This window comes from Dipteris shenzhenensis, chromosome 18, assembly GCF_047967505.1.
Source record: "Dipteris shenzhenensis isolate YYH24624 ecotype China chromosome 18, Dip_SZ_1.0, whole genome shotgun sequence".
NCBI lineage: Eukaryota > Viridiplantae > Streptophyta > Polypodiopsida > Gleicheniales > Dipteridaceae > Dipteris > Dipteris shenzhenensis.
Window position 1 is genome coordinate 55,278,332 of NC_141613.1, and position 24,666 is coordinate 55,302,997.

A 24,666-nucleotide genomic window follows, 5' to 3' on the forward strand; every position below is an offset into this window, starting at 1 on the left:
TACTCACCATCAGCATTTTGCTTCATGTCCAGTGCCTTGTTGGCAGTCTTTGTTAGTCACCTAGCCATACCCCCTAAATGATTACCTTTTGCCAAGGTAAGTCTTTCCTGTGGTCACTTATCTTTGGTACCACGAGATCAAGGCGACGCAGATTGCTATGGCTGGCCTTAATGGCCTTGGAGGCAGAGGGGATCAAAGGAGCTGGTATGCTCGGACACACAAATGATTTGCATGTTGGGGACTACAGATGGACAAACTGCCACCTTCAGTATATAGCCTTGAAGCTCCATCCATCACACTCACCGAAATAAATGTCTCACATCTAGCTGAGACCCATGGGTCGGCAACCTCTGTAGATTCCAGAAGGTATGTCACAGATTTAATCAGCATCTTCTTGTGGCTCAGATACAGCATGAGTAACTCGAATGCGTCTTCCACCAAGAGCCTGCAGAAAATTTTGAAGTAAACACTACCAAGCATCCAAACCATGAAAGTGAAATATTATCCATCCTCAATTTCATCTTCAAAGATCCTCACACGAGGACGTTGCATTTACAATTTTCAGCTTATGACCTTTAGAAGCAAGGATGCTTTGCTTTCCACTGGACCATACCTGCCCGTTCATTAACTTGAGAGCATCCTCGGCCTCCTTGATTGAGGAATATTGAATAAATCCAAATCCCCTTGACATTTCTGAGACAGGATCGACACAGATTCTAGCTGGAAACCATAGTATGACAGCATTATAAGACAGTCTAATTTAAAAAACAATTGTCAATAGTTGAAAAGACTGCTTACCTTTTATTATTTCACCGTGGGATGCAAATGCGGTTCTCAAATCCTCTTCCTTGATCTTTTTGGATATACCTGCATTCCAGACTACTCTTTAAAAGAGATCATGTTCGTGTAACAAAAGCCTTGGATAAAAAGATAAGGCCTTCAATTTAACCGTATAACTTCGAAAAAATGCACAAGATCTTCAACCTAGTAGCGTAACTCATAAGTTTCAGCCAATTAACGCTGAAAGATTGTAAAACAAACACGCTGGCATTCAGGTTCATGCTGTCAGTGCTCATAGATACATGCAGGCAACACAAGTGACACCGAGCCCATATACCTTTATACAGCGAAACACAAAATAGCATGCCAACACACTATTATGCCCCAACAAGAAAGGGTGGAGGAGTCGGGTCTAGTCGGGTCTACCTGACCAGGCTGGTCGGACTTACCTCATCTGGTTGGGTGGCCAAATGTGGCCCTCAACCACCACTGATGAGGTGGCCAAATGTGGCCCTTTTCAGCCTCCAAACCAGCCTGGCAAAGACCGAACTCCAGTAGGGTGCTGGCATATGTACAATAGATTAAAATATTTTAATTAATTAAAAGTTAGTTTTTTTCCTCTTTTTTTATAAATTTAATCCCATGACCTGCGTACCCATGCGCACACGTAATTATACCATAGGCCCAGAACAAATAGCATCTCCTAGGCCTACAAAGGCTATAACTTAAGATAGACACCTCAGATTTTACCCAAACTGAAACCAGTGGCTCTCTCTCATTATGGACTATCTAATATGCAAGTGAGAGATTAGGGCATTATAGAATTCCAATCAAAGATTGATGGTTCTAAAGTTTTGGAGAAATTTTAGTCTAGGGGTTTTTTAAGTATCCCTTGAACGCACGTGATACATAGGGTTTCTTAGTAGTGCACCCCTCGAGTGGTATACTCCCTTTGTAGTATTCTACCCGCCTTTTTACAACTCTTGGCATTATCCATGACAACGTGAACAATCTTTTCAGGGCCTAACTCTCTTATAACCTTTGATAATACACCAGCCATATATGTCCCCGACTTCTTTACATGATGTGAGGCATCAATTGATGTGTGGAAGGCCTCCCCACATGGCGATATAACCATCACATTCAATAAAGCATAGCATTTTATGCTTGTCCACCCGTCTAACACAATTGTGCATCCGGTGTTATGCAGTTGCTCGAAAATGCTACGATTTATGTGCTCTTTCTCTTCTACATATGCCTTATCTAACAATGACGTACGCAATGTGTGGTAAGAAGGCGGCTTGAAGCCCGGCCCAAAGTTAGCAATGCAATTCCATGCAGCTCTCATATCATTGTTATCGACCATACTCAGTGGATATCCTGACCGCAAGATTGCTCTACCGAGTACATACTGTGCATTCTCCAAATCTTGAATCCGGATGCTCTCAACTATCATGGGTTGCCTCAAGTTAAGAGTCGCAGTTGTCGATCTAGCTTCATGAGCCATAGGTGGCAGTCTATCTTGCATGCTAGTGTCCCCACAAGGAGTTCTCACATGGGAGTCTGCAACACTTGTACTTCTGTCACCGTGTATGCTTACAGACTCTACTCCACTTATACCTTGACTTTCCCAAATTGATCTTCTTCATATTTTTCCAGAATCTTGCAACTTCTCTGTCAAGGTGCGAGCTGCTGCAACAGCTCTTGGGGCCACACAACGCTGAATGCTCTTTCTTGAGTCACCAAGCAAGTGGCCCCTTATGCGAGGTTCTCCTCCATATTTTTGTATTCCACAATACTTGCATTTCCACTCAGTGTAGTCATTGACATTAATAATAACATTAATAACAAAGTCCCACTCTGGACCATGTCACTTAGGCTTTCCCCCCTGTGCACGTGGAACAACTCTTTGAGAGGCTTGTGACACCCGCATAAATCCTCTCCCCGTATCTTGGTTAACAACCTCACAAGGTGGATCAAGCGTTGGGGTAGTGCCTATTTCAGCAATGAGATCCTCTTCTGCAACTCCTTCTTCAACCCTGGGAATATTTTCAAGCATATGAATACTAACATGGGCATGACTCGATGCATCCACAGTTTGCCTAGTCACAACTCGTCTTGAAGATTGTGACCTTATTTAGATCCCTGTAATCAATGCACATGCGGTATGATCCATCCTTCTTCTTCACCAGAAGCACCGGCGAGGCAAAAGGAGAAATGCTATGAGAGATGAAGTTCTTCTCAATCAATTCCCGCACCTATACTGCCACTTCCTCCCGCTCAACCTTAGAGAGACGATATCGGTCTTTGTTTATGGCCTTCCTGCCAGGCTCTAGAACAATGGCATGATCCACATCCCTCTTGGGAGGCAATTGGGATGGCATATCAGCAAATACATCAACAAATCTGATAGCAACTGCTGCATATCACAGTCCTCAACATGGGGAACGCTACCCCCCTGAGATACTGACACATTCAATGCGTAGAGGGCATGCTCCTTCCTGAGCTCTCTGGCTAGCTGCCTTGCTGAAATGACCTGCAATTTAGGAGTGGCAATGCCATGCAATGCTACAGTTCCACCCTTGTGGACAAAGCTGAGTGATAGGGCATTTAAATCCATGCTGATTTTACCCCAAAGATTTCAACCAATCGCAACCCACGACAGCATCTATTGGGCCCATATCCAATGCCAAGAGATCCCCAGCAAATTCATAATTCTCAGAGAGCTTGATCCTTGCATCTTGGCAACAAAATTTACTGACCAAATGTTGTCCATTTGCCACCTCTACTCTCAGCCCATGATCAATCTCAATAGCAATCAGTCCCACCTTCTGTAAGGCCTTAGAATTGATGAAACTATGAGTGCTACCGCTGTCCACAAGCATGTGAACATTCCTGCCATTAATTTGTCCTTTCAATCTGATAGTTTCAGCAATTTTAGCACCCATCAATGCATGAGAAGAGAGAGCATAAATTGTTTGCTGCGCATCCCAATAGATCTCCTCCTCGACCACAGGAGCATTACCATTTGCATCCTCTTGTGCAAGAAAAGGCATAGCAACTTGATGCTCCACATGAAAGACTTTAGGCCAACGGCCTCATGTGTTACATGTGGGCTGAATGTCATCGGATTGTATACCATGCATATTATGTTCATTAGCACCAACGGGATCAAAGGGGAAATCAGCCCCCTTCGTGGCTCCAATATCTAGAGCTTTTTCCACGATTTGTGCACCCTCTTAATCATCATGAGTGGCATTCAAAGTCTCAGAAGCATCCATCGAGTCCTCATCATCCGATATCTCAATAATCATGCTGACTTTTTGCAGTACCACTGTTACGCATTTTGCAAACTTCCCAATGCTCAGGAGTACACTTCTCACCACACTTAAAGCATAAGTTTTCCCTCTTTCTGCTGTCCATAATAGCCCTGGTGTGTCGTTTAAATTCTGATTTTTCAATCCCAACACTTGGCTTAGCTCGTGGCTTAGCATCAAATGACCTGTATGGCTTAGCATATGGCATCTTGCTGCCTGTAACTGTGGGAAACCTGGTGCTGCTGCTGATTTTCTTTCATTCCAATCAGTCACTTTAGGCATCCTCTCAGCCTCATATGCATTGCCCGCTATCATCTTCTACTTGATGGCATATTTGGGCTCAAATACCTCTGCCAATTGGGCTGCGCGCTCAATTGTTATGTGCCTTCACATCTGCAGCGAGAGAAGGACTTAACCCATGGATGAAACACAGCAGCTTTCCCTTTTCAGATACGTCCTGCACAAACAGGGAAAGACTCCAAAAGCGCTGCAAGTACTCTTGGACCGTACCGGTCTGCGACAAGGCATCAAATTCAGCCAAGTATTGATCCAAGACAAGTAGGGATACAAATGTAGTGGCCATCAATTCTTTGAAACCCTCCAAATGGTTGGTCTCTGAGGCGAATCCCTCATATATCGCCACCATGTGTGGGCAAAGTCCTGCATATGCATACCTACAAAAATGATGCGCTCCTCCTCATACTTGGGTTAGAAGCAGAAATAGTCTTCCAACTTCGTGAGCCACTCCTCCAACTCATTGGGCGTGCGAGCGTCCCCTTTACACTTATGCACTGTGAGTTTGTCCTTGATATCCTTGGCTGCATAATTCTTGTGTGTGTAACCTCTAGAAGTGCGGACATCATCATGCTTGAAGTTCACATAATCAGAGCATGACATCTCAAGTTTGATGGCCTCAGGTAGGGCCTTGTATGCACGCGAAGAATCTGCCATCATGTCATCAAAAGTGGCTTGCTGCCCACCACTAACTCTTTGCTGCAGAGTAGCTGCTGCCACCTTGATGCACTGGCTGCGTCTGGCTATATGTGCTCGCTGGCGGAGCAATAGGTGCATGAATCCCGAGCTAGGTCTCTCTGCCATATGCATCTCTCCGAAATGATGGCATACCAAAGGGCTGAGAAGATGACTGACCTCTCTCCCAGGGGAGTGGGCTGCCATATAAACCAAAGCTAGCTCCAAGCATACTCGCTGGTGCAGTGAAAGGAGCACAAACCAAATGCACACCAACGGGTCGGCCCAAAAAGACGGCTCAGCCTGCATAGATGCAGAAAGCTGTGAGCCAAAAGATGGCCTGACATCCTGCATGAAAGCCATGGCTGTGGTAAGCTACTTGTTGAACTCCTGTCCTATCTGGTGGAAAGCACCCTAGAGCATAGAGGAAAGGGCATCCAGAAACTATTTGCGCTACCTGCGCTTCCCGAGATGCAGGGGAGAGAGGTTGAGTGGAAGGAACCTCTATACCACCAGTCGATGCAGCCACTCTGGCAGACACTTGCTCATACAGAGCAGCCTCATCACTGTCATGCAATATATCATGAGGGGCACGCTTCGGTGTCATGGTGACAAGCCTTGGAGAATTGGGGGGGGCGGGTCCCTAAGTCACCTAGGACACTTAGGACTAGTAAGATAGTTAGGCCACTGACTTGGTCTAACCTAACCCTCCTTATACCCTAGTTAGCACTAACCTAACCTAGGTCCAAACTAACCAAACCTAAACCTAACCCCTAACTAAACTAACCCTGGTTAAAGTCTAACCTAAGGCTTAGGCCCTTGTAGATTAAGGTTTTGCAGGATGCGACAGGCGGTGCGGTGCGGCGAGGGCGGCGGAGAAACACGACAAGGGCAGCGCATGAAGGGCGACGCATGTGGTGGATATAGAAGAGGTGTTCATGCTAGCGACGGCAGGGTGGTTTCGTTCGATGGAGACTCGCAAGACGGACAGAAGTATCTCACGTACGAGCAACGGACAGAATACGACATATCTGGGGTCTGAGGGCGACAGGTTCGAGGTACGAGGGCAAAGATTGTACGACGGCACGTGCTGTTAGGTGTCACAGCATGGGCATGGAGACCAACGACGGGACGGGGCTGTTGTTGGAGTTATTCAAGAGCGAAGGTCCATAGTTTGGCCGGCAGGAAGAAAGTCACACTTGTAGTGACGTTTGCTATTCCCAAGTTCGCATGAACTAGAAAGAGCTAACGATGCCTGTCAAAATCTGCTTGCTGGCAGCCCACGCTTGTTTGCAATGGTCACGATTTCCTTGATGTAGCTTTGCCCGAAGACGTGCTAGTATTTCCCCTCAACCTGAAGCGCTGGCAAACCACGATTGATAGCAAGAACTCCACGAGGGTCAAGTGCGAGGAGCTTGGGCTCTGATACCAATGTAGAAAAGGGGTAGGGACAGATTTGGAGAAAGGGGGATAGAGGAGCAGAAGGGAGAGAGAGAGAGAGGGGAAGAGGGAGAGGAAAGGGGTAGAAAAGAGAATGAGGTAGGAAAGAGAGAGGGAGTAGGGAAGACAGAGAGTGAGTGAGCGTAGGCACGAAGGAGGAAGGGAGAGTAGATAGGATTAGATGTCACATCAAAAAGTACATAGTAGGGAGTGGATGGAGACTTATATAGTCCCTCCACATTTTCCACCTAAAAGACCTCTAGCTTGGCCCTTTTTCCCCTTCATTACACAAGGTGGATTCCAACATATGAGGAATAAAGGGTGGGGACCCCTTCATTACACGAGGTGGATTCCAACATATGAGGAATCAAGGGTGGGGACGTAGCCTGGCAGTAAAGTCATCGTGCTATATCATCAAGGTCCGGGTTCGAATCATCATTCAGCCTCATCCCCTCCCTCACATCCCCTCAGGAGTGTGCTTAGTAAAATATAGTGCTCACGGGTGGGGAGTTGGCCTCTACATTCCAACAGATATCCTTACAAGGTCACTGCCCCACCTGTGAGCCCCCGATTTGAGGGGACAAGGGGGCAGAAGACCATAGGGGGTAAGGGAAGAAGAAAAGGCAGAAGACCTACCTGGCCTGGAACCCGCGCAGCAGGAAGTTGAAGGTGCAGCATCCTAGGCGCCTCTTGGAGCAGCGTACGGGCGGCATTAGGGACTGCAGCAGCAAGCAGCCCATGTGCTGGGCACATGGGCCCTTATATAGGCCTGGCCCAAGCCGGCCAGATCAGCCAGGAAAGGCCAACCCAGCCTGGTCGGTGGGGGCTTGCAGGTCGGTGCCTAGATCAGGGAGCCGACTCCCTGGTCGGCCACTTTAAGGGGACCAAGGGGACCTAGCCCCTCCTATAAAAAGCCTCCATTCCCCCCCTCATTCCTCATCACCTGCACAGACAGCCTTGCACACAGGCAAGTGCGCACAGGGAGAGGAAGAGGCTCAGCAATTGACAGCATCTCAGAGCTGTTTGTACAAGCTCATCCTTGAGCTTTTGTTTACCCACTTTGGTGGAGGAATATCTCTGAGTTTCTGTCCTATCGCTCTTTCCGTCTTTTTGACTGTTGTATGAGCCAGATAGGGAGTGAGGTGTGAGTGATTCTATCCTCTATTTCCAACGTGGTATCAGAGCTAGGTTCACAGCTCTAGATTGGAGTACCTCTGCAAGAAGGCGACTCCAATCCACTCAGGTTTGCTGTGTGGTCAAGTTCTCCGCTGTAAATTCAGTTTACTGTTCTTTATTACAGCAAGGATGGAGGACAAAGATTCTATTGTTGCCTCTTCAGCCCCTTCTCTTCCTTCCTCCTCCGGATTCCTCTCATTCACAATCCCGAACTTCGGAGAGTCAAGGAAGCTAGACGGGTAGAACTACCCGATTTGGAATATGAAAATCCAGAGCCACCTTGTGGCCCGGAAGTTGTGGAAGCTAACAACGGGGGTGGAGGCAAAACCGAAGACTTGCTAGACAACTAGGGGAAGATTCTCATTCCAGTGGATGGTGAAGAGCTTGAGAATTGGGAAGAGAGAGATGCCCACTCCCTAGCATTAATCATTGGGACCACGGCGGACTCCGTTCTTCCGCATATCCACATAGCCGAGACGTCTGTAGAGGCGTGGGCTATCCTAAAGGATTTGTATAAAATGGACAATACATCTCAAATTCTGATGCTCCAACACCAACCGTACAATCTGGACATGACTGAGGCAGACAATGTTCATGACCATCTGACAAAAGTAAAGATGGTAAGGGACCAGCTCGCGGCAGTTGGTCAGAAGGTAGATTCAAGTCAATTGGCACTGTTGATCTTACACAAGCTACCTCGAAGCTTTAAGAGTTTCGTGACTACAGTCACTCCAAGACAGAGGACCAAGCCTCTCACCTTCGAGGAGTGTGAACAGTGGAGCTTCAAAGCACATGTCCAACAAGGAGTGGTTCAAAACCATGGAAGGTACGCATCCCGAGTCCAAGGTCACTGTTGGGGATAACCGATCATGCCCTGTGAAGGGTGTCAGTAGTATTCCGTTCATCACGACTGCAGAAAACGAGGAGTTGATTTCCGGTGTACTATATGTACCGAACTTGTGCAAGAACCTATTGTTTGTCTGTCAGATGGACAAGCACAATATGTCGATCTTATTCAACAACGGCAAGGTCACTGTCACATCCAAGACAGACGGACAGGTGGTGGCTCAAGGTGTCAAGGAGCATGGGCTATATCGGCTCAACGCTCTAATGGTGCACGGGGACCATGGCAGATCCAAATTATGGCATGAGGGGTTCGGTCACGTCAACTATGGCACTCTCTCTGAGATGCAGAAGACAAAGATAATGGATGAACTTCCACCGATTACAGGCAATGATCGTGTCTGCAGGGCTTGCGTCGAGGGGCTCAACGCTCTGTTGGTGCACGAGGACCATGGCAGATCCAGATTATGGCATGAGCGGTTCGGTCACAAACTATGGCACTCTCTCCTAGATGCAGAAGACAAAGATGGTGGATAGACTTCCACCAATTGCAAGCAATGATCGGGTCTACAGGGCTTACGTGGAAGGTAAGCAACACAGGGACAAGTTCCCACGAGAGGCCTCATCACACGGGCCAAGAAGCCGCTCAAGTTGGTTCACGCCGACATCTGCAGCCCAATGTCAACGAATTCATTCGCAATTTCGCAGTATTCTCTCTTACTAGTGGATGATTTCAATCGCATGACGTGGGTATTCTGCCCGGCCAAGAAATCGCAAGCTTTCGAGAAATTCAAAGACTGGAAGGCCCAAGTAGAGAGGGAGAGTGGGGAGGTAATCAAAGCCTTCCGCACCGACAAAGGGGGAGAGTTCACTTCTACCAAGTTCAATGGATTTTGCAAGAAGCACGGGATTAAGCGACAGCTCGCACATCTCAGCAAAATGGAGTTGCTAAGAGGAAGCACAGGACCGTCACAGAGACACGGTTGACCATGTTGCCATGGAAGAATCTCTCGAAAGCCTACTAGGGTGAAGCTGTGAACACTGCCGTTCACATCCTCAACAGAACCAAGACCAAGGCTGTTGATGACAAGACTCCATACGAAGCTTATTATGGTAAGAAGCCCATCATATCTCATCTAAGGGTTTTCGGTTCTAAAGCATTTGTGCATGTACATAAAGATGAGCGGAGGACAAAGCCGGATCCCCATAGCCAGAGCTGTATCTTTGTGGGATACAACGAAGAGTCCAAGGCCTATCGCCTATTCAACCTGGACAAGAAGAAGATCCTTATTAGCAAGGATGTGATCTTTGAAGAGACTGAGCCACAGCCTGTAAAAGAGATTCCAGAACTTCCAGCGTTACCCCCACCCAAAGTCACCATCCAAGAGGTGGAGCCGACTAAAGACCCCAAGGAGGAGGAGGAGGAGGAGGAGGAGGAGCATGCCATTCTAGAGCCAACTCCCAAGTCAACATTATCAAAAGCACCTCCATCTGAGAAGAAGCTACCTCAATGGTATTTGAAGACGTTAGCAGACTCACGGGTCACGAACATTCCCGAGAGCAGTTCCAGAGCGCCACAGTCTCAAAGAAACATGAAGACTCCCTCCGTGAACTACACTTTGGTGGCTCAACTTGTGGAGCCCTGTTCCTTCCAAGAAGCGAAGGATATACCAAAATGGCACGAAGCCATGCAGGCAAAGATGGATGCCATTTTGAAAAATGACACCTGGGATTTAGTGCCCAAACCAACCAAACGGAAGATCATCGGGACTAAATGGGTGTATACGCTTAAGTTTAAGTCAGAAGGGAGCTTCAACAAGTACAAAGCAAGATTGGTAGTGAAAGGCTATGCACAATCAAAAGGATTTGACTTCGACAAGACCTTTGCCCCCACAGCTAGGATGGTGACTATTCGAACAGTCATTGCCTTGGCTGCTCATAGTTGGCCTATTTTTCAGATGGACGTCAAGTCTGCATTTTTGAATGGTAGCCTGGAGGAGGAGGTATATGTGGCGCAGCCACCAAGATTTCAGATTCCAGGATCCCCATCAAAAGTCTGCAAATTGAAGAAGGCCTTATACAGGCTGAAACAGGCCCCCAGAGTTTGGTACCAACAGATAGATGTTTTCTTTCAAAAGATCAAGCTTCAGCGGAGTCCATCAGAGGCAAATCTCTATCTCGACATAGAGGGGGATTTGCGGCTAGTATTGATTCTATATGTGGATGACCTCATAATTATTGGGGATCATACGAAGAAGATTGCTCAGGTCAAGAGACTTCTTACGGAGGAGTTTGAGATGACTAACTTAGGCATACTTCACTACTTTCTTGGGATTGAGGTGAAGCAAGGAAAGAGCGGTATCTTTATTTCCCAGGGAGCAGATTGGACACCTCTCAAAGTCTTCACGAAGGCGCTTCCCAGGGAGCAGATTGGACACCTCATTTGACGCATGGGGATCGGCCCACAATTGTGTCATGAGAGGGGGTGTTAGAAGGTCACTACCCCACCTGTGAGCCCCCGATTTGAGTAGATAAGGGCGCAGAAAACCATAGGGGGTAAGGGAAGAAGAAAAGGCACAAGACCTACCTAGCCTGGAACCAGCGCAGCAGGAAGTTGAAGGTGCAGCATCCTAGGCGCCTCCTGGAGCAGCGTATGGGTGGCATTAGGCACTGCAGCACTGCAGCCCAGCACATGGGCCCTTATATAGGCCTAGCCCAAGCCGGCCAGATCAGCCAGGAAAGGCCAACCCAGCCTGGTCGGTGGGGCCTTGCAGGTCGGTGTGCCTAGATCAGAGAGCCGACTCCCTGGTCGGCCACTTTAAGGGGGCCTAGCCCCTCCTATAAAAAGCCTCCATTCCCCCCCTCATTCCTCATCACCTGCACAGACAGCCTTGCACACAGGCAAGCGCGCAGAGGGAGAGGAAGAGGCTCAGCAATTGACAGCATCTCGGAGCTGTTTGTACACGCTCATCCTTGAGCTTTTGTTTGCCCACTTTTGTGGAGGAATATATCTGAGTTTCTGTCCTATCTCTCTTTGAGTGTTGTATGAGCTAGATAGGGAGTGAGGTGTGAGTGATTCTATTCTCTATTTCCAACAGGGTGCTCATCATTCATAGCTGAATTGCCTTCATTATGTCCTCTCCCATGCACCTGGATGATAAGTTCCATATTTGACCAAAGCTTTGGATTTGCAATGGGTGTTTTTGTGCATTTTCTCTTTTGGCCAATCCTTAATGGTCAAAAGCATTAAGTCCATTCCAGCCTGTCAAACCACATGAGAACAATTATCACTACCATTTTGCTCAAATATCCACCCACATCAAAAGGACATGAAAACCAGGCTTCTGCTTATGTCCAGCAGTAGATGACTCAGTAATTTCAACTTCCCCATTGTCAACATGCTCACATTCTTCATTGATGCAGCTCTAGGCGATCTTTATTCCAGTGGCGATCTTTATTCCAGTGGCTTCTTTCTTTTTTGTATCTTGAGCCATATTTGGGGGAACAGAATAGAAGTAAGAGGAGAATGCAAATGCATGGCTGTACAAGTGGACAGCTTTCATATGCATTAGTTTCTAGAGGAGCAGCACCTTGCGCAAATCTGGTTGTTCTTACAAGGCAAAGCTTTTACATGGTGGCGTGAATGAATGTCTAAACCTACAACATGGGCAGATTTTCAGAAGGGCTATAATGAGCATTGTTGTTGTTTATTTGTTTGATTTATATGAGAAACTCCAGAAGCCAAGATGAAAAATAATTGCTGGGATACTATAGGGTTACATCAATCGAATTCATCAACGTCTCATCTTTGTTCTCGGATTACCCTCCCAAAAACCCACACAAGGTTCTAAGAGACTAAACTACTCACCATTAAGACTTCATACACTCATTGCATATGAAGGAAGGTAACATGCCTTCCTTAATATAGAAGTACCTCTTCCCAACGAGCAAACATGGCTTCTACTGACTATTGTCTTCAAGGTTGAAGGTTCTTAGCTGATTGGCTCCTGTTATGATAGTGTGTGATTGATGTTTATATGTACATTTGGCCCTTTCACTAAAATAAGAGCTTAGCATATTTCACATGTACACCAAGTTAAGCAAACAAAAATTAAAATTTCTTGAAACACTGCGGCGCCGAAACTGGAGGCATCACAGTTTCACAAATAAATTGCCTTAAAATCATGAAAGAGAAGTTCATGAAACCAGAATGAAAGGATCTAAATATGGGCAAACCTCCGACAAAGAGCGTCCTGGAAGTGACACCACGAGCACTGATATAGATATGCGGAAAGGCACCGTAATTTAAAAGCGGGTTGCACAATCGCAAAAAAAAGAAAAGTCTCACGGCTTGGACCATCTCTACAACCTGTAAAAAGGCCATGTGATTGTTTAAGAATGAGGGTTGTCCAAACCACAATTAGAAATTGTATTTGATACACTTTGGCACATGCAACAAAACATTCCGTACACAGCCTTAGTAGAAAAGCTAAGTGCCATGCTTTTCACATGAACCAATAAGCATTAAGGACATTAGCAAGTCCAAGAAAAGTAGTTTTTCACAAGAAACTATGTCAGGACTGCAGAACTGCCACATCATAAATACAGCTGAAAATCATCATTCCTGAACAATCAGGTAGTAAGCATTGATAATTAGTTTAAATTGCCCATCTCATCCAGCATGAATTCTAGATTAGTTTACTCATTTTTGCTGCTCCCAGCACTGCCAACCAAATACATATGTGATTTATGTCTGGTCTTGGTAGCTCTTGTTCATATGCACAACGAACAATTATTCAAATACAATGAACTTAAACAGTTCAAAGAATGCAGCATGCAAGCTACAGCTCGATGTCCAAAAGCTGGACAAAAGCTCAGGTGGTTCTCATCTACTACTGGTAGGCCAAAATGCTTCAAATAAAAATTTAACGGATTTGATGGAGACTTTGATTACTAGATCAATGATGCGAGCTTGCCAAAATGCTAATTATAGGCTGAAACTCCCCTCGCCAGGCAAACCTCCAACTAGATTCCCAAATTGAAAAGCACACGATCTGCAAGGATCAATCAATGATTAATGCAACTCCCCTTTTGCTCCAGCAGACACATAACAAAGAAGAGTCCAATCTGAACTCTTCTATTTCATTCAAACGAAAAATGCTTCCACAAGTGATTGTATGCTCAAAGCAAGATTATGGGCTTCCAGTTTGGTAGGAAAAGCAAGCTCCACAAAAATAAAAGAACCCAATCCAATGAATGATGAAACCATACTTGATCCATTAAAACGTAGTGTCATCACATGGATCATCAAACCATCCATAAGTCTAAGATATAGAGAAAGGAATACGTCACAGATCGTGACATCCCCTCCCACTCAAAATAAGACCCTGGTGGAGATAATGAACTGATGTAGAAAATATCACGGTAAATTCTGAAAATACTGCTGTAAAATGTCAGGGTACTGCTGTAAGTCTTCATCAGATTGCCAAGTAGTGTCGGAGTCGTCCAGATCTCGCCAAAGAACAAGGAATTCCGTGATAAGTCGATGTCAAGTCTCTAGCTGTCGATGGTCCAAAATACGCTCAAGAATTAGGAGAACATAATCGTCTTCGATTTCTGGGACATAATCACCTGCAAGAGGAACTGCTTCATCGCCTGGAATGTACGTCTTTAGCCAAGAAACATGAAATGTCGGATGGATTTTAGCCCATGATGGTGGTAATTCCAATCTGTAGCTTAAAGGTGAATTTTTCTTGACGATCCGGAAAGGTCCATAGTATCTTGGTCGCAACTTAGGAAACACAGACTTAACCAACTGTCTTATAGCGATGTGGGGCTACAAATAATAGCACCATGTCACCAGTGTCAAATTCCAAGTGACGTCTATGTTTGTTGGCAGACCGTTGATACCGCTCTTGCGCTTTTCGCATATGATCCCTGACTTGGAGTAGAACGTCTTGCATTTCTTGAACCAATTGATCAGCTAGGGCCACTCGATGTTGAAGTACAAAATTCGTTGGGACAATCGGAGTGTGTCCATAAGCTGCTTGGAATGGAGTCATGCATCACACTATGGAAAGAGTTATTATAAGCAAAATCAAGGAGTGGTAGATACTCTTCCCAAGCTGCTAGGCGTGACTGAATATAATGTCGAAGCATTTCTTCCAGAACTTGGTTGACTCTTTCAGTCTAGCCATCTGATTCTAGGTAAAGATTCAAACAGTGAAATCCAAAAGTGACTTGTAAACTTAGGATCTCTGTCGGATACGATATTCTTGGGCAATCCATGGTGTCAGAAGATGTGTTGTATGAAGAGTTTGGCGATGTTCAGAGCCTGTGCACTTCTTTTGCAAGCAACAAAATGTGCCATTTTTGACAATCGATCAACAATTACCATAATCTGAGTGTTGTCGGCTTGCTTTCATTTGTTGACAAGATAAGCAAGATGTAACCATTTTGATGACGTCACTTTTCATCTGAGGCCAGTAGTATGTTGCACTGATAACCTATAAGTCTTATTGATGCATGGATGGGCAGCATAAGGAACTACATCATGCTCTTTTAACAAAAGACGTCGAACATCCTTGTCATGTGGTACACACACGCGATCTTGATAATACAGAAGGTCGTCCGTATAAGAATAGTATGAGAAAATCTTATGTTCGGAAGTCGAAGGTTGATCTTTTGAAAGAACTTGCACTGCTGTGCCGAAGTCTTTATCATTGAAATACTTCCCTTTGAATGAATTCGGAACATCCACAGATAATGTAGAGATTACCATAGCTGACGCTAGAGTTAACCTGCTGAGAGCATCTGCAACTACATTGCGTAGTCCTGGAAAGTACTCAATGGTCATGTGAAAGTTGGCCAGAAACTCAACCCAACGTGCTTGTCGAGCGTTCATGACTGGCTGAGTAAAGATATACTTTAGAGAGTGATGGTCTGTCTTGACCACCGAGTCGGCTCCCATGAGATAATGTTTCCAAGAGCCATAAGCATGTACAATGGCAAGAAACTCCTTATCATAAACCGGGTATCGGGTTTAATTATCGGAATGTTTATGGCTGTCAAAAGCAATAACTCTGCCTTCTTGCATCAAGACTGCTCCTGTAGCGATGTCGGAAGCGTCGGTCATGACCTCAAATGGAAGGTTTGGGTCAGCAATAGCCATAACTGGTGTGGTAGTGAGTGCTTGCTTGAGTTGTTGAAAGCTATACTCTGTTTCGGGAAACCACTGAAAAACTGATGTACCTTTCAATAAGTCGGACATAGGAGCTGCGATTTCGGAAAACTAATAGACCTTTGTATGGTAGAAGTTTGCCAATCCAAGAAAAGAGCGGACATCATGAACAGTCTTAGGAGTAGGCCAGCCGCGGATTACCTCGACCTTCTTGGGATCCACAGAGATGCCTTGAGCTGAAATAACGTGTCCCAAATATTCGAGTTGGGTCTTAAAGAACTAACTCTTCTCAACGTTGATGTAGAGAGAATTTGCGCGGAGAACTTCAAAAACTTGGTGAAGATGTTGTTTATGCTCATGTAGGGATCTGCTGAAAACGAGGATGTCATCGAGGTATACGATGACGAACTTATCGAGGCAAGGCCTGAAGATGTTCATTAATGTCATGAATGTGGCTGGGGCATTGTTTAACCCAAAAGGCATGACCAAACATTCATAGTGTCCATACTTTGTTCGAAAAGCTATCTTGTACTATCGCCTTCTCATATGCGAATTTGATGATAACCTGAACGAAGATCCATCTTTGAGAATTGTGTTGCGTGTAGAAGTTGATCGAAGAGATCATCGATGCGAGGCAATGGATACTTGTTTTTTATAGTGAGCTTGTTGAGGGCTCGGTAGTCAATGCAGAGGCGCATGTACTTATTCTTTTTTTCCACAGGTAGTACAGGAGATTCGAAAGGGCTGCGACTGGGCCGAATGTGACCTTTGTCGAGTAGTTCGGTCACCTGTCTTTGGATTTCTTCATTTTGAGTGTAAGAAACTCGATAAGGAGGTTTCAACGGTGGATTACTACCAGGAATAAGTTCGATTGGGTGGTCGTCGAGGTGGTAACTACTTTGGCAATTCCTATGGAAAGATATCCAGGTAGGGCTGGAAAAAAGGTTGGTTGAGGTATTCAGGAGGCTCCTTTGTTGGTGTCTCCTCTACTGCCGTAACCAACAGAAGTGAAGTCTTTACTTGATGTTTACGAACCCACTTCTTTACTTGTAGGGCAAAGGCAACTGGGGTTGAAGGAGAGTCCCTAGAACCAGTTAGCTCAATAATTTTCCCCTAGTGGACAAATTGGATAGTATGGCTGCGAAAACTGATTGATGGATCATAGTCGTAGAGCCACTATTGTCCAAGTATGACATCGTACCGAGAAAGAGGCATGATGTCGAAGTTCAACTTGTCCGTATAATGTTGGATGCGAAAAGACAAGTTTTTTATCCTGGTGTTGCACAAGAAGGTGTTAAAGTGCGAGGAAGCTTGCTGAAAAATGAGATCAAAGAGAGAGAGAAGGAGAGGAGCGAAGAGACACGTTGAGAAGCCAAAAGAGTAACTTACGTTAAAACTGAAAACTGCATACATACATAGGGCGCCTAATGTTAGGGCCTCATTTATTCATACCACTCTTTGTACCTTAACAATTGGTACACATTTATTGTACTACCCTTCATTTATTTGCTGCCCCCTTGCACATTAGATTGACATCATTATTTTAACTCTCACACCCCCCCTTAACGATCAATCTGTTCTCTTTTACATTCATCATGTTTCTGAATTTTTCCAACTTATCTCGAGACAATGCTTTAGTAAGCATGTCTGCTGCTTAATCTTCAGTAGAGCAATAAACCAGCTCTATCTCCTTTGCTTGCACCTTCTCACGAACATAATGATAATGAATTTCAATATGCTTCGTCCTTGCATGGAATACTGGATTTTTAGCAATCTGAATACAGCTTTGATTGTCACAATAAATCACTGTTGCACCTGCCTGTACTTCATGTATTTCAGCCAATAAGCACCTCAGCCACACTGCTTCACAAACGGCACTTTTTGCTGCAATATACTCAGCTTCAGTAGAGGATAAAGCAACCGTGGGCTGCTTCTTACTCTTCCATGAAATAACTCCAGAGCCAAGTGAGAAACAATATCCTGAGGTAGATCTTCTGTCATCAACACTGCTGGCCCAATCAGAATCACAATAACCAGCCAGCAATAAATCACAAGATGCAACAAATTCGAGACCATAATTATAAGTGCCCTTCATGTATCTCAACAACCGCTTTGCTGCCTTCATGTGGCTTTCCTTTGGATCTGCCATATACTGACTTAGAGCACTCACTGCATATGAAATATCCGGCCTCGTGATAGTAGCATAAATGAGACCGCCAACTAGTTTCCTATAACCTGTGCCATCCACTTTCTTTTCATCTACACGTGAGGTTAGCTTCTCATTCAATTCCATGGGGGTGTGCATTATTTTTGAATCAGTCATTTCAAATCTTTCAAGTACATCTTTCACATACTTGGATTGGGTAAGAAACATACTGTTTTCCTGCCTCCAAACTTCAATACCAAGACAGTAATGAAGCTGTCCCAAATCCTTCATGTCAAATTCAATTGACAAGCTCTTCTTTATGCGCTTAATCAATGAGGTGCTGCTTCCTGTGATTACCAAATCATCCACATAGACAATGATCAACAATAAATCTGCATTTTCATGAAAGACATAAAGGTTGGAGTCATTCTTACTCCTCATGAAGCCATTCTTTGTGAGATACTCATCAATCCTTGAGTACCATGCCCTGGGAGCTTGTTTCAAGCCATACAACGCCTTCTTAAGCTTGCACACAAGCCTCTCCTTGCCTTTGATTTCAAAGCCTTGGGGCTGTTGCACATATACCTCCTCTTCAAGAATGCCATTGAGAAAGGCAGACTTGACATCCATTTGTGCGACAGACCACCCATGATGAGTGGCCACTGCCAAAACCAATCGTATGGTTGTCATTTTTGCAACTGGAGCAAATGTCTCCTCATAATCAATCCCTTCTTTTTGCACATAACCTTTAGCAACCAGCCTTGCCTTGTACTTGTCCAAGGTGCCATCTGCCTTGTACTTGATCCTGAAAACCCACTTAGTACCAATGGCCTGCTTCCCATGAGGTAACTCAACAAGTGTCCAAGTGTTATTCTTCATGATAGAAGAGTATTCTTCTTCCATTGCTTCTTTCCATTTGCTGTTTTTGATTGCTTCAGAAAATAAAGTGGGTTCATCATTAGAAAGAACTTTTGCCATCAAAGCAAAGTTCACATGTGACGTACCTTTGTCCTTGATTCTTTGTGATCTTCTCAGCCCATCATTGCCACTTTCAGCCTGCTCCAAAGTTGGGCAATTTCTTCACACTTTGTGGATTGTCTGCATCAACACCATCCATGGGAACCACATTTGGAATATTTTGCAGATCGCATGAGATCTGGTGCACTTTTCCTGCGTGGAAGTTCGTAGCCTGGCGAAGATGGCCTGCATTGAAACCTGTGGGATACTAGAAGAGGACCGAGCCTGGCTAGACGGAAAGAGAGGGCTGCCAAGAGTCGCTGTTCACAGGCTATGCGCAGCAGGGACCAGGCTGATTTAATTCGCTGGCAGAGGCTGCTTGCATCTGGCGCTGCTTGAGGGAAGTGTGTTGCTTGCGTCCAGGGCTGATTTGCGGGCAGCAAGGGCTGATGATCTGGGCCAGGAAAGACTGGCTGGAAACCAGGGCAGCAAATCGGCTGATGGAGAGCTGCGTATGGCGTGGAAGAGAGGCGAACCTGCGTGACGAATTTCCGTATGGGCGTCAAACGGGAATCGTCATTTTTGTTTGGCTGCCTAGGTTGGGTGGTTGCCAAAAATTAAAACGTGGGTTGCCTTGTACCTAGGGTAGTCTAGGGTAGTCTAGGGTTAGGCCTTGGGTGTAGGGCTGGTTGCCCTTTTTAGGCCCTCTAGGTACCCTTTTGTAGTTGCTGCTTGGTGCCAAAGGATGTGTCTATTCTACGGGGTATGACCCTTGGAATAGGTGTACCGTTTCATGAAGGGGTGTGACCCTGTTTTAAAAAGGGGTGTCACCACACGAAAGGATGTCCTTTTTTCCACGATGGGGTGTGTCCCTTGGGTGAGGAGTCAGAAACTCTCCATCAAAAGGTGTGTCTGATGGTGGAAAAGGTGCATCCCTTGGTTTTGGGACAGCGCAAGCACATCAAAAGACACGATTTTTGTCGTGTCCATTCACATCAACTCGTGATGTGAGGGAGATGGAGAGGCCACTAATGACTTTAGATGGGGTTGGCGCTAAAAAATTTTACGCTCATTCTCTCCATCTCTTCCATGCACAACATGTGTGGATAACCTTCTAGCGAAAAGAGATGTATCAAATAGGCGCTAGAAGGTGGGGGGCATTTCCTACAGGCAGGAGCGAATTTTGCTCTGATACCACTGTAAGAAATCCTAGATTTACTATATTTAGAAATGTGCTAAGGAACAGAAAGGAGACTGAAATAGCAGAGAACAAGGAATATTTGTATTGCTTGAATGTCTGTAGTGTGTCATCCATACAATTGGGCCTCTCTTATATAGAGAGTGAAGAGTCACACATGAAAAGGTATGTACTCCAAAGTGTATGTGCATGAAGAGGTGTGTACCCCTTGTGAAGGGTGTGACCCTTGATGAGAGTATACATTACAATGGGAGTGTCTCTTCCATAGAATGTCTCTTGTGAAGGGTTGTGCCTCATAGGAAGTGTCCTGTCGAAAGGGCATACCCTTCCACAAGTGTCCATTCATCAAACCATCCATAAGTCTAAGATATAGAGAAAGGAATACGTCACAAATCGTGACACTTATGAGGATCGATTTTCAAGAGATGACTCATTCGAATTACCTATGGAGAGAGAAGATAATCATGCCATAGACTTAGAGCCAGGAGCTTCTCCTCCATGTAGGGCCCCATACACGATGAACAGGATAGAAATAGAGGTAGAAAAACAAATTGAAGATCTATTGCAAAAAGGCCTGATTCGACCAAGCAGTCTCCATTTGGAGCACCTGTATTATTGGTCAAGAAGAAGGATGGACCATATCATGTGTATAGATTACCGTGCTTTGAATAAACTTACGATTAAGAACCGGTATCCAATTCCAAGAGTGGATAATTTATTAGATATGCTTAAAGGTAAAAGTTCTTAGCAAATTGGATTTGAAATCTGGTTATGATCAACTTCGGATGAAAGCTGGGGATGAACATAAGACTGCTTTTCACACTCTCACTGGACATTATGAGTTTTTGGTCATGCCTTACTAATGCTCCAACCACCTTTAGTAGGCTGATGAGAAGGGTTTTGCGACCCTACTTAGGAAAATTTGTCATAGTCTTCTTTGGCGACATTTTAGTTTTCAGCCAGAATGACGAAGAGCATAAGGATCACCTTGCTAAGGTGATGGAGCTCCTAAGGAAGGATCGATTGTTCCTAAATACCAAGAAGAGTGAGTTCTTCACGACAAAAATAGAGTATTTGGGACACATTCTATCTGCTGAGGGAATTCGGGTTGACCCTAAAAAGGTCAAGGCCATAATTGAATGGCCAATACCTAAAAATATACATGAGCTGAGATCCTTCCTAGGGATGTGTAGTTATTATCGCAGATTCATTAAGAATTTTGCACATCTTGCTTCTCCACTAACAAATTTGTTGAAGAAGCATTCCCTCTATGAGTGGGGAGAGGTTCACCAAGTAGCTTTTGAGGATCTTAAGAGAACATTGGCCACTGCACCAGTGTTAACACTTCCGGATATGGACAAAGAGTTATTTATTGTATGTACGGATGCGAGTGGTACCTCGATTGGGGCAGTGTTGATGCAAGGAGGGCATCCCATTGCTTATGAGAGTAGAAAACTTCAAGGGGGCTGAATTGAAATATATCACGTATGAGAAGGAGTTATTGGCAGTCATTCATGCTTTAAAGTTATGAAAGCATTATTTATATGGTTCTGCTTTCGAGATTAAGTCTGACCATCAAAGTATCAAGCACTTGTTTTCTCAACCCATTCTTTCTTCAAGGCAAATAAAATGGTTTGAATATATTCAATCCTTTGGGCAACCAGATATTAAATATCAACCACGAAAGGAGAATTTAGTAGCTAATGCTTTGAGTAGACGGCCCTAAGTTAATCACATTTCTGTGATTAAGGAGAAATCATTAGAAGCAATGGTTGAAGCTTATTCTTTAGATAAGGACTTCGCTGACATTTATGGGAAGATTCAGCGTAATGAGGTCGGGGGTTTAGAGGCTTATTCCATCATGGATGGATACTTATTGTTGGGACGTGCCATATGTGTACCCAAAACATTTCGGTATCTAGTCATGAGTGAGTTACATGCGAGTCCATATTCTGGACATAGAGGCATTAGAGGGACCATTGACAATATTGAGAGGTACTTCCATTGGCGAAGAGAGGGACCATTGACAATATTGAGAGGTACTTCCATTGGCCTAAACTTCGCAAAGAAGTTTAAACCTTTGTTCAACAATGTGACGTATGTCAGCGCATTAAATCTGACACAAGTAAGACTGTTGGTCTTTTGCAGCCTTTGCCTATTCCCTCTAAAAGGTGGGAACACATTACAATGGATTTTGTGTCAAGTTTCCCCAAGGTTGGTCAGTTTGAGCAGATTTTCACTGTTATAGATAGGCTGAGTAAACAGGCTCATTTTATTCCCTGTAAAAAGGAGTTGTCTGCTCCTGAAACAACAAGGTTATTCATAAGGGAAATCTTTAGGTTACATGGGTTCCCAAAATCTATTGTATTCGATAATGAGTGAGGGTTAGAGGGGGAAATGGAGGGGACTATATAAGTCCAAGCCCGCCACTTGGTACCACTTTTGATGTGACATCTAATCCTAACTCCTATCATCCCTTCTCCTACTTGCTAACTACACTCTCTCTCCCCCAAATCTCTCTCTCTCTCTCTGCCCACCTCTTCTTCTCTCTCTTTTCCCATCTCCCTCCTCCTCTCCCTTCCTCTCTCTCCCTTCCGCTCTTCTAGACCCCTTTCTCTAATCTGCCCCTACCCCCTTTTCTACATCTTCCCCTTATGCTTTGAACTATCAAAGACAATGAAACAGACTCGTGGGCTTGGACCCACAAGGACAAGTCTATTACCTACAGCAAGAGCTCCAGGAGAAATGCTCGACTTGCCTCTAAGTCTTCAACGTGGTAAACAAGGAATAATACAAGAAGCATTGCACATACACAATGAAGCAGTGCCTGCACTACAATTGGTAACCAAAAGTCCAGGACATGGTTACCACTCAGCTCCAGTCAATGAAACATGAAATTACAGCAACAATGGACAACAAAGTAAACACATGGGACGTGTATGGAAAAGTACAAGAACAGGAAAAAAGGGCTGCAAATATCCAAAGTCTACGCATAGGAGTACTGCTTGAGGGCTGGCATGAGGGGAGCATGACAGAAAAGAATGACTATACTACAGATTGAGTGGGACTTCAAAGATATAATTTGTGTCACCAGCAAGGGGCACAAGCCAAATTAGTTCTTAATGACGAGATGGCACGAAGAAAGGTTCTCAAGGAAACCAACAAGCTGAGAGGTACCAAGATATGGATCTCGAAGGAGCTCACACCAACTCAGCACAAGATGAAAGCCACATAAATGGCCAAAGTGAAGGGCGCTCGCAAGGAAGGAAAATGGGCTGTTAACAAAGATGGAAAAGCACTAATCAGAAACTCCAAATCCAAGCCCAAAGACTCTCAATCTTAAACTGAGGCTGACTATCTTTTACAGGAGACCATGATAATAATCTCGGAGATGCTATACGCACTCCCAAAAGACTCTCGGTCTATAATTGATGTTGGTGTTTATCCCTTTTGGTTTACATTTGTCTCATAGGCCCTTGAGGCCTCCAGAAAACGTTAATATTTCTTTCTTTCTTTCTCTCTTTTCGAGGCATCATGTTGCCTCAGCAACTTCTAGTCTAGGTGCAAGTTTGCTCTCTTTGGCGAGATTCATCATTTGATTTACAACTATCATCCAGCTCTCTTTTTCACAAGCAATTCAAATTCTCCTTCATGTGCAGAACGGTGCACACCTGGAATTTGCCTACTGGCATGATGCATTACAGCATCAGCTAAAATTTGCACACCTTCAATTGTGGCTTCACAAAGACAGGTCAAAACTCTCGACAGAAAGGGGGGGGGGGGGGGATGGGGGCATTCATACCCCCAAAAAGACAGAAAGAGGAGCAAATGCTGGAATTTGGCAAACGTGAAGCTATGGGAGGCCAAAACTAGTCTTGTGTACACAAACCAAAGGACAAGTCTTGACAAAGTATATTCACGGATCCGTGTACGACGAAAACAAACTTACCATTGTGATGGGTCCTCAAAGGAGAGTACCGGGATCCATGCGTGCTGCTCCTTGTGGGAGTGCTTCTAGATCTTCGTACTTGTTACCGTCAACGACGGTTTCCTGCACCTCGGTAGTCTGCTTCTTGTGGAGATCTCAGGTCTCACAGAGATTTGGACGAGTTGTAATGTGACTCGAGATTTCCACTAGTTGCCAAGTAGAAGCGACTGGGAGTGCACGTCTCCTAGCAGTTCACTGTCAGTGTTCGCCCTTGGTTGTTTCTCTTCCCTAGTGTGCTTACCTCCGGTTGTGACTCGCTCGGATGGCGAAGGAATGCAAGAGAAAACGAGTGTCGAAGGAATGCAAGAGAAAACGAGTGTCGGGAGAGGGGGCAGTGCTATGTCGGTGCGTTGCAGAGGGCATGGCGCGTCTCAGTTCATTCCCAAGGTCTACATGTCATGCAATTGTCCTGCAATCATCCTATTGTTATTGACTCCTGTTGTCTCACTGTCTCATGCGATCATCCTCTGTTGTTGACTTTTGCAATGTATCCCTACGTTAGTCACTCATATTACAATCTTGGAAGCTACCCTCATAGGAGTCCATACTACCATGGGAGGAGTTTGTGCTACTATTGTCGCTCTAGTCGCTATTGCTTTCACTAGGGATCCATTGCTATTGCTTTTGCCAGAGATTCATGTTTTCATTGTTGTTGCTTGTGCTCAAGCCTCG

General features: G+C 44.9%; 1 protein-coding gene across 2 annotated transcripts; it reads right to left on the reverse strand.

Annotated features, from left to right (window-relative positions):
• Positions 1-24,382, reverse strand: LOC147891445 (small RNA-binding protein 11, chloroplastic-like). 2 transcript variants are annotated; one of them, XM_087389737.1, is made up of 5 exons: positions 23,956-24,382; positions 12,762-12,894; positions 799-867; positions 614-693; positions 1-445 (listed from the first exon to the last, which is right to left on the reverse strand). In XM_087389737.1, the coding sequence occupies exons 1-5, from the start codon at positions 23,956-23,958 to the stop codon at positions 380-382; spliced, it is 351 nt and encodes a 116-aa protein (XP_087245863.1). In that variant the 5' UTR covers positions 23,959-24,382; the 3' UTR covers positions 1-379. The 2 variants fall into 2 exon arrangements, with proteins under 2 accessions (XP_087245863.1, XP_087245862.1); XM_087389736.1 differs by having other exon boundaries at positions 614-720.
• Positions 24,383-24,666: the final 284 nt, after the last annotated feature.

What these genes read in the sequence shown, in the direction of transcription:
- LOC147891445 (XM_087389736.1), bottom strand. An exon ending in CAGGACGCTCTTTGTCGGAG is followed by an intron (nt 868 to 12,761) that starts GTTTGCCCATAT and finishes TCTGGAATGCAG; the next exon opens with GTATATCCAAAAAGATCAAG. An exon ending in CCACGGTGAAATAATAAAAG is followed by an intron (nt 721 to 798) that starts GTAAGCAGTCTT and finishes TATGGTTTCCAG; the next exon opens with CTAGAATCTGTGTCGATCCT.